This window comes from Taudactylus pleione, unplaced genomic scaffold (genome assembly GCF_031769625.1).
Source record: "Taudactylus pleione unplaced genomic scaffold, aTauple2 ptg000053l, whole genome shotgun sequence".
Taxonomy (NCBI): domain Eukaryota; kingdom Metazoa; phylum Chordata; class Amphibia; order Anura; family Myobatrachidae; genus Taudactylus; species Taudactylus pleione.
Window position 1 is genome coordinate 23,078,980 of NW_028284455.1, and position 10,489 is coordinate 23,089,468.

Consider the following 10,489-nt stretch of genomic DNA (forward strand, 5'->3'; position numbering starts at 1 on the left):
GGTTTATATTCCCTATTCTAATTTATAGCAAGACTCACAGAACAATTATGTGACTAAATAAGGGCACAAAACTAAATGCTTTCTTTCTCTTTTTTAATTATAATTTTTTTTTTTTTACTGATCACATATCCCTAAAATCAGGGCTCGAAAAATCCCGGGCGCGACCAAGAGTTTAGTCCTGGCAACCTTGTAACTAAAGCTGCTTATCCACTAGCAGATATGAATGAGCGACTGCACGTTTACGACATTGTAATCGCGCAATCGCTCATTAATCGTGCATGAAAATATAAAAAACGACCAGTGATGCGCACTCCCGCTGGTCGTTTTCGACATCAGTCATCGCCTGAACATGCTGGTCAATCTGCAGATAACGACAGATTGGCCATGTTCAGGGATGAGGGAGGGTGTCTGCACTGAATGACATATCGTTCAGTGTAGGCACTGCAGGGGAAGAGGAACGACTGTATGATTACAATGTTGTAATCGTACTGTCGTTCCACTATATGCTAGTGGATACGCACCATAACTCATATTTATCAACTCTCCCTAATTGTCAGGGAAAGTCCCTGAAATAGTAGCAATCTCTCTGACTCCCTGAATCTCCGTGATTACACCTTACCCAGAGGCGTAATTCCCAGAGACAATGGAGGTGCCTGACTCCAGACGCCAAGCCCTAAAGGGGCTCTTCCATCTATAGCATGTACAGCAGCAATTGTGTGTTCATAGAGGAAAACGTGTGGGACCACTGATCTTTCACTGCAGCAGTGCACCCGCTGCTTCTACAGCGTTAATCAGCTCTGTCCTGGTAGCCAGAGCCGGTCCTAGGCATAGGCTTTCTAAGCAAATGCCTAGGGCATCTGGAATGCCTAGGGGCATCCCACGGCTCTGCATCTCCCCTCATGTGCTGCTGTCACGACGGCCAAAATGAGCATTGCTGTCTGAAGCCCCGCCTACCTTGAAGCTCCGCCCCGGGTCGTATCAAACTCTCAGCATACAGTCCTAGAGTCCATCCTCTGTTGTGTAAGCTCCGCCCCTGATTCTCACTAAGCACCGCCCCCAAAGATGTATTACACATGTTGCCGCAGCTAGTAGCTGTGAGATAATTCAGAAAAGTAGCAAAGTCTGCATAACCAGAGGTGGGTGCAATGTCTGGTATCTGCATTTGTATGCATGTGTGTGTGTACGCGCGCACACTGATAAGTTGGGAGGGTACAGGAGCTTGAGGTGCACGTAAGGGGGTCGATTCTTGTCACTGAGGGGACCAGAGCTAGGACTACAAGGGTGACAAGTGATATGGAAGGATTCACAAGCGCTCCATGCATCGTATAGAGGGCCTTATTCAGCTTGGATGGGAAGTCTGCAGACGCACGCACCTGGTTGATGTTTGCTTTCTGTGCGCGCATGCATCGTACGTGTGCTAACCGGCCGTTGCGATCGCGAAAAACGAACGCAGCGGATACGCAGAGCCATCGAGAAATGATTGACAGGAAGTGCCGATTGGGTGTGAAGAGGGGGGGGGGGGCTGTGCCTGTGCATTTGAATGCCGTTACAGTGGCATGCAAAATTAAGCCCCTGCGACAGCATACACAGCCAGAGGTCTAGATGGTGACAGGAAGTTTTGCAGTTTGTGAGTTAGGTCAAGCTCAACCACAAATGTATGGGTCCGATGTTACTCAATGTTTTCGCTGACTTGCGGATGTATGTAATGGGAGGTGGGCGGCTTTATAAGATGGTGGGCATCTTCGGATAGTGCTGCAACCATGGTACAATCACATTAATTTGCATAATTTTGCAGCAGCCAGGTGTGCTGAATCGCCTTTGCTGTCCATCCAGTTTCCTCTGTGCTGTGTGGTTCTGTGTAACATCGCAGACATGCTGCTCTCCAAGTTCCAGGTGCACTGCATAGTCAAGATGTCTGCAGGATCTATATATATAATTTTTTTTTCTTCGTGGCTTGTCTTATTATATATATAAAAATTATATATATATATCTGCTAGGGGGCACCAGCCAAAATCTTGCCTAGGGCAACAAATTGGCTAGGGTCGGCTCTGCTGGTAGCCCCACTAACACCTGCAATAGGGGACAGGAAGGCTCCCGCCTGAAAACCCTCAGCCTACGCTGCAGAAGGCGAATGTGCATCCGCCACTGCTGCTGGACAGTGAGCTGGGACCCGAGACACCTATCTGATCTCCTATCCTAGGCACCATCGGTACAGAGAGCTAACCTCTGGTTCAGCATTACAACAAATGGAAGCTCACCAGCATATGCTGCTACAGAGTCGACTGAAACTCAGTGAGTCTGTCTGACTCTGAGCCACCGGCCATTGTCATGCAGAATACCTGGAGCTGTGTAACATAATTTTCATATCAGGCATAATTGTATATGAGCATCTGTGCCTGATTCAGCGCTGCCAAGGCACAGTGAAACAATTGTCGGCGCCCTGCTGTGTGTTTGATGCCTCATATACAAACTATATATATATATATATATATATATATATATACACACAGTCAGGTCCATAAATATTGGGACATTGACAGAATTTTCAGATTTTGGCCTCTATTCACCACCACAATGGTTTTGAAATGAAACAAACAAGATGTGCTTTAACTGCAGACTTTCAGATTTAGGGGCCCATTTATTAAACTGCATTTGAGGTAAATTCCCCGAAAACACCTGTTTTCGGGGGTTTACCTCAAATACTAAGTATCTCCCGAATGTATGCAGGAGGGATCGCAGCATGTATCTCCGATACCTGCTGCGATCCCTCCATTGCCGCCGGCAGCCGCCTCCCCCATAGGTTTCTATGGGGGATGCGATGCTCCCAAATGTATCAATATCGGGAATGCGAAGCATTCCCGATATTGACCCCAGCAGCTAACGCTATCTGGAGATAGCGTTAGCCGCTGTCCCCTATGGGCACTTACCGCATTTCAGCCGGCGGAGAGATATTCCAGATCCCTCCGCCGGCAATGGGCGCCGCTCATGTGCAGTCCGCGGGACTGCGCATGCGCAGCAGCCCGGAATGCGCTCCGGACACATCGCAGGGACGGGCTCTTTTCGGAGCCCGTCTCCCTGCATGTGCCGGGTCATACATTCGGCCGGTATGATCGCATTTTGCAATGCGATCATGGGCGGTACTGCATGCGATCCTTAATAAATGGGCCCCTTAATTTGAGGTTAATTACATCCAAATCGGTGAACGGTGTAGGAATTACAACAGTTTCAATATGTGCCTCCCACTTTTTAAGGGGCCAAAAGTAATGGGACTATCAACTCAAAAGCTATTTCATGGACAGGTGTGGGCTATTCCCTCATTATTTCATTATCAATTAAGCAGGTAAAAGGTCTGGAGTTGATTCTAGGTGTGACATTTGCATTTGGAATCAGTTGCTGTCGACTCTCAATATGAGATCCAAAGAGCTGTCACTATCATTGAAGCAAGCCATCATTAGGCTGAAAAATCAAAACAAACCCATCAGAGAGATAGCAAAAACATTAGGTGTGGCCAAATCAACTGTTTGGAACATTCTTAAAAAGAAAGAACGCATCGGAGAGCTCAGCAACACCAAAAGTACTGGAAGACCACGGAAAACAACTGTGGTGGATGACAAAATAATTATTTCCCTGGTGAAGAAAAACCCCTTCACAACAGTTGGCCAAATCAAGAACACTCTCCAGGAGGTAGATGTATATGTGTCAAAGTCAACAATCAAGAGAAGACTTCACAAGAGCGAATATAGAGGGTTCACCACAAGATGCAAACCATTGGTGAGCCACAAAAACAGGAAGACCAGATTAGAGTTTGCCAAACAACATCTAAAAAAGCCATTACAGTTCTGGAACAACATCCTATTGACAGATGAGACAAAGATCAACTTGTACCAGAGTGATGGGAAGAGAAGAGAAGGAAAGGAACTGCTCATGATCCAAAACATACCACCTCATCAGTGAAGCATGGTGGTGGTAGTGTCATGGCGTGGGCATGTATGGCTGCCAATGGAACTGGTTCCCTTGTATTTATTGATGATGTGACTGCTGACAAAAGCAGCAGAATGAATTCTGAAGTGTTTCGGGCAATATTATATGCTCATATTCAGTCAAATGCTTCAGAACTCATTGAACGGCGCTTCACAGTGCAGTGCAGATGGACAATGACCCGAAGCATACTTCAAAAGCAACCAAAGAGTTTTTTAAGGCTAAAAAGTGGAATGTTATGCAATGGCCAAGTCAATCCCCTGACCTGAATCTGATTGAGCATGCATTTCACTTGATGAAGACAAAACTGAAAGGAAAATGCCCCAAGAACAAGCAGGAACTGAAGACATTTGCAGCAGAGGCCTGGCAGAGCATCACCAGGGATGAAACCCAGCGTCTGGTGATGTCTATGCGTTCCAGACTTCAGGCTGTAATTGCTTGCAAAGGATTTGCAACAAAGTATTATAAAGTGAAGGTTAGATTTAGGATTGTTTAGTTTGTCCCATTACTTTTGGCCCCTTAAAAAGTGGGACGCACATATAGAAACCGTTGTAATTCCTACACAGTTCACCTGATTTGGATGTAATTACCCTCAAATTAAATCTGAAAGTCTGCAGTTAAAGCACATCTTGTTTGTTTCATTTCAAAGCCATTGTGGTGGTGAATAGAGGCCAAAATATGAAAATTCTGTCAATGTCCCAATATTTATGCACCTCACTGTATATATATATATATATATACATATATATATATATATATATATATGTATATATATGTTTGAACCTATGCACTAACTGTAGGAGAACTATCTCTAGGTCTTGATACTGCAGGACCCCAGGGTTCGGTAGCGTCGAATCAGGAAAAGACGCTCATAAACAGCTATACCTGATATGTAAATTATCATATACCTCTAGATTCCATTTAATCATATATTCTATTTAAGTGTGATTGTGTGGATATAGATATATATAGATATATATATATATATATAGATATATATAAACACCATATTTATTCTCCCTTTTTTTTTGGGGGGGGGGGTGCAAACTCTAACTTGCCTCCGGGCAACTGGTATAAACTTACACCCTTGACCTTACCCCCACTATGAAGCTGTTATATAAAAAAAAAAAAAAGAGATCTGTACATTCAAATTGGATCAATATTATCAGTTCCCTGCATTAGTTATAAGACATAATATGGCTACATGCATTTTCTGAAAAGTATCAGTGTGTTTTCATCAACAAGTAGATCTCACTATCTGCTATGGGGCTCATTTATATTTGGATGTAAGTCAGGGCCAGAACTATGGGAGACAATGGAGTCACCTGTCGTTGGGTGCCAGCACTAAAAGGGCACCTCCTCCGTTGCCCACAATATATTCACCCCACTTAGGCCTGTAAATATATACCCGGAGTGTACAGTCACGGCCACCCAATACATGACACCTCTTCCCGGCACTTGAGAAGCTACCATAACCATATACTAGTGGAGGGCTCTGTGTCAGACTATCAGATGCCACTTCTGTCTATCTATAGTCTGCCCCCGCTCATTGCTGTTGCTGCTCCTCAGCAACTTCTCATGCCAGTGTGACTTTGATGCCCCCCTCATCCCCAACTCCCTGTCCCACTCTTTCCTGGTGGCAGCTCTAGTCACGGACCTGTGCTGCGGCCTGAGCATAAGCTTTCAGGAGCTGAATGTCAACAAGGATGCACCAGATGGAGCTGCAGGTAAGTGCATGGGAGGCAGGGGAGGTGGACACTGCCCTGGACAGGAGGGAGCTGGAGATCTACACCCGACTGCTGAGGGACAAGCTGGGGCAGCAGCTCAAGCTAGAGGCGGACAACAGTGACCCCACCAGGGGCTCCCAGCAGGAGGAAGGATGTAACCACTGACCCAGCTGCTATCTACCCTTACCTCCTATCTAAAGTACTGACCTAGCTGCTATCCTGACCCCCTCCCTACACCCAGCACTGCCCCCAGTATTGGCTGCCCCTAGCTCCCTCCTTGCCCCCCAATACTGTTCTATCGTAGCTGCTATCTACCCTTACCCCTCCATACCCCCAGTACTGCCTGCCCCTAACCCTCTCCTTGTCCCCAGTACTGTCCTATCTGCTATCTACCCTTACCCTATCATCACCCCTAGTACTGCCTGCTCCTAACTCCCTCCTTCCTCCTCAGTACTGCCCCATCTGCTAACTACCTACTCCCAGTACTGCTTATCCTAGCCCCCTCCTTACCCACAGCACTGTCCCAACTGCTGTCTGCACTTACCCTTTACTACACCAGCACTGCCTGCCCTTACCCCCTCTACCACAACCTCTCCCTGCCTCAACCCCCAGCTCTACCCTAACTGCTACCTGTGACTTTCCATAATGTACAGTATGTCTAGGGCATGTGGGGTGGTCTCATGGCATATGAGGAGCTCAAAAGTATAAATTCTGATGGGACCCAGAACCTGTGGAGTAGGACCCCAATTTTCTAAAGTGAGGGGTCCCTGGGACCCACATTATTTTATGCTCAGTGCGATCACTGCTCATCTCACATGTCTCATCATACATACTTATATTACTGCTATCACAAGTCTCATCCTATAAACTTATTTTACTCATCACCCTACATATGTCACATACTTTTCCTGCATATGTTCCATCCTATGTACTTATATTACTCATCATCCCAGATGTGGCATAATATGAATTTGGGTGATACTGTGTGACATAATTCGTTTTCACGCCAGGCTTTTTTATAAGGGCGCCGCGCCCTGCCAAATGTTCAAAGAGCAAAATTTGCCCTGCCCATAGCGGCGCCCTTCTAAAACAGCCTGTCCACTGCGTGAGTAGAAGGAAGAGCTTCGGGGAAGGGCAGCACCTCCGTAGGTGCAGGGCACGCCCCCATTAATGATGCCGCCGGCTGGGCACTCCCCCAACAGTGACGTCAAAGGGGCCGCTCCGCCCCAACAGTGATGTTGGCGGGGCCAAGCCCCCTTCACTGGCCGCCCCCCCCCTTTATGCCCGCTTACCCATGCCCGCTTCTAATCCTAGCGGGAACACTAATAATACGAATTTGGGCAGTACTGTGTGACATGTTTGGGCCCTACTGTGTGGCATAATATGAATTTGGGCCCTACTGTGTGGCATAATATGAATTTGGGTCATACTGTGTGGCATATTTTGAATTGTGACAGGTATAGGCATGTGGTAGAATATGATGACCTAAGAAGAGGTATGTGTGCTGGCATGATAGCATGTGGGGAGATTAAGGGGCATTGAAGGGGTGCGTGTGGTAGTTTATACAAGTTTCCATATATTTTGGTAGCGAATGATGGTCTGGCACCTAAACATTTAAGCTGGCTCCTAGTTTTAAAAAAAAATTGTCAACCACTGTCTAAGATGACATATAATATATTTGATAATTTAAAATAGGTAGTTGTGTATTATAAAATACACAACTTTTCCTAATGATGAAAATTCAATGTATGCCAGAGAATACTTTCAGGAATTCATACTTATATTAATAACATATGTGTAAAATATATCAGTCACACACATACACGTGTATTGCACACACGCACACATACATGTGTGTTGCATGCATTTCTTCTTCTCCAGTAAACAGCCATTGATCTGTGTCAAACAATTACCAATTCATGTTTTATGTCACTTTATGCCTATATGTACCATCATATCATGATTTTATGTACTACTATTTTTCTATATAGCAATCATACTATAGATTTAAGCTTGCGAGTAGGGCCTTCTTACCTAGTTGTCTGTTTGTTTTTTCACAGTCTTCATTTACGACTGTTTTGTTCAAATTATAAAGGGCAACAAAATATGCTGGCACTATATAAATGTTAATAAATAAATAAATGAACATCATTTAGCAGCGTGTATTCATGCGACTATTGGAAGATGGGCTAGCTATCTCATCCTGCTACTGGTGTTCCATACTTTTTTCATACAAAGGGCTCGATTCAATTCAGCGCAATGCTAAATAGCCCCGGGAGGGAGCTCCCGCAGCTATTCAATTCACCACGTTGTTTGTTCCGACTAAAGGATTTCTTCTCGCACCCCCGAGGGTGCAACGAGAAATCCGACAAAAGTGCCGGCCGCGCGCTGTTTTCCTGCTTAGCACGGTGTTAACAGCCACGCGGCCGGCACTTTAGTCGTGAGAACCGACATTCTCCGACCTAACACCCATGTTAAGTTGCGAGAACCAGCATACTCCAACTTAACTGTAAACCGTTGGACCAAACAGTGCATGAATTGAATATCTCCGGGAGCTCCCTCCCGGCACTATTCAGCATCGCACTGAATTGAATCGAGCCCAAAGATGGTTTCAAACATGTTAGCTAGAAGTTACAATGGCAATGGGTATATATCCCAAGTTAGCAATCAGCCATTGTTTTTAACTAAGGAGTAACATAAATGAATTAACATTTTTACAATAAAGCAATAATATTCTTATTCTGGTGGCAAAATAGTTTAGAACAATGGTTCCCAAACTTTTTCGTATCACGGCGCCCTAGTGTATCAGCATTTTTTTCACGGCACCCGTGGGCCAAAAGTTTCCTATTAAGAAATTTAGCAAACTTTAAATGAAGTAAATTGTGCCTATATGTTACCCTTAGGTTCAGTTGTGGCGGTAGACAGGGCTGTGCTTCCTTTTGTCCACATATTTTTTGATTGGCAGCCATTAACAGTGGTTTTGCCTATCACACTGACTAAATATCATTCTATTTGGTACTGGACCACCAATCCGAGGCACCTAGTTTAGGAACCACTGATTTAGAATATATCAAACTGTAAAATTAAAATAGTGCATAAAGTATTCATATGGAATAAATTCAACAAAACCTCAAATACATGAGGAGAGGAAAGGCAATAACTGATATATAACAGCGTAATGTCGCACTTATGGTACCTCCCGAGTCACTGATTTTTTACGTGCAGCCTTATAGGGCTGTGTGCAAAATCTGTGAGTCCAGGGCGAGAACGGAGTGTCAGGGGGGCGAGTTGAGCAGCCGGTGCCAACATTTCCACACTTTTCCAATGGCAACTCACCCCCTTCGCAGCTAATTGAATTGACCCCATAGTATGTGGAACATAATGATGAAGTACAAGCAGACAAGACAGATGCACACAAGTCTCACATGCTATAGGCTCCTCCAGATGCAAATAAGCACAGAGGACCAATACCAGCTGCCTGTGGGAGTGGGAACATAACATTGCTTGGGCCCATGAATGACTGTGGCCAGGAGGAGGGGATGGTCATATATGAAATGCTCCTAAACTGAGAGTCACACTTCTAGTAGGGGAGGGAGGGACACTCAGAGGATGAGACTTCCTTGTGACTCATTTCCACTACAAAGCACAGGCTGTTAGCCAGCATAGGATGAGCAGAGCAGTCATCACCGACTAGAAAACCCCCATAACATGTGCTGGCCACGCAGCGCACCTTAGTAAGAGGGGAACATGAAATAGGCATGTATGTAGCCCCCGTGTACAGTACAGTGATGTGAAGCACTCGGGCAACCCTCAGTGAGGGCACAGTGACGTGGAACACATGACGGGTTTAGCCATAGCGTCCTCAACTCCATAACAAAGGGGTCTGGCATTCCCCATGTTAGGAGAATATACGAGCTAACGCTAAACATGGGAAGGGTTCAGGGATCCCGGATGTCACTTTTTTTTATATGATACACAGATTTACGTGGCAGCCACATGCATCAGCTACTCTGTATCCTCAGATCCCTGCTGTGTTAGTACATCGCAGTGTCAACGTACAGCTGCAATACAATCCAAGCCAGTGACTGCTACATGATACAGACAGGTATATGGACAATGAGTGACACTGGGCAACATCTACAAGTCAGTGACTTTGTTGAGCTACTATGGGATGAGAAGTGGGTACAGCCACTAGCAGTATATAGCCTTTGTGGCTGCCCAAGCAGTATACAGGGCTACTGTACAAGTGTGGGGGTGACAGCGGTCTATATAGATCCCATACCGTGGTAAGCAGAGGTCTCATTTGTTCTCCAGCACGGTCCTCGTCCATGGCCTCCTGGTGATGAGTAGTGGGTAGAGCTGGATGAAGTGGGCACACACACTGTATAGCAGAGGTACACGTGTGCCCCTGGTATCCGCAGCACCAGCTGCAATGGTCACAGCATCAGATGGATGAGGACTAGTCTCACACACAGAGCCCGGTCTGCAGCAGGATCTTTATATAAAAAGAAGAAGAAAGCTGCTGTGTGTCGTTGGGTTACTCCTCCTTTCCTCCTCCCCTGCTATCCCTCCCTCCTCCGGCTCTGAACCACACTACATGCATGCATTGCCCTTCTATCTTCTATTGGCCGGGCCCTCCCCTTCCCTCTCTTCTGTGTCTGCTGCTGCTGATCTCCCCTTCCCCCTCCTCCCCCTGCTGCTGCTCTCAGCACTGTCCCTGGAGCCGCCATCCGGGGCAGCAGTGCTGTTCACTGATAATTGTGAGGAGTCCTTGGTGATGATG

The 10,489-nt window shown here is 45.9% G+C and overlaps 1 protein-coding gene across 5 annotated transcripts in view; it reads right to left on the reverse strand.

The window, feature by feature from the left end:
* Positions 1–10,256, reverse strand: part of SLC4A7 (solute carrier family 4 member 7) — a 175,977-nt gene extending 165,721 nt beyond the window's left edge. For 3 of the 5 annotated variants that reach the window (XM_088462749.1, XM_088462752.1, XM_088462747.1), the window contains exon 1: positions 9,989–10,254. In XM_088462749.1, coding sequence (XP_088318875.1) covers positions 9,989–10,036 — 48 coding nt within the window. In that variant the 5' untranslated portion in view covers positions 10,037–10,254. Of the gene's footprint in view, positions 1–9,988 lie in introns of all 5 variants that reach the window. The other 2 variants (XM_088462750.1, XM_088462751.1) reach the window with 2 other exon arrangements.
* Between the last annotated feature and the right edge of the window lie 233 nt (positions 10,257–10,489).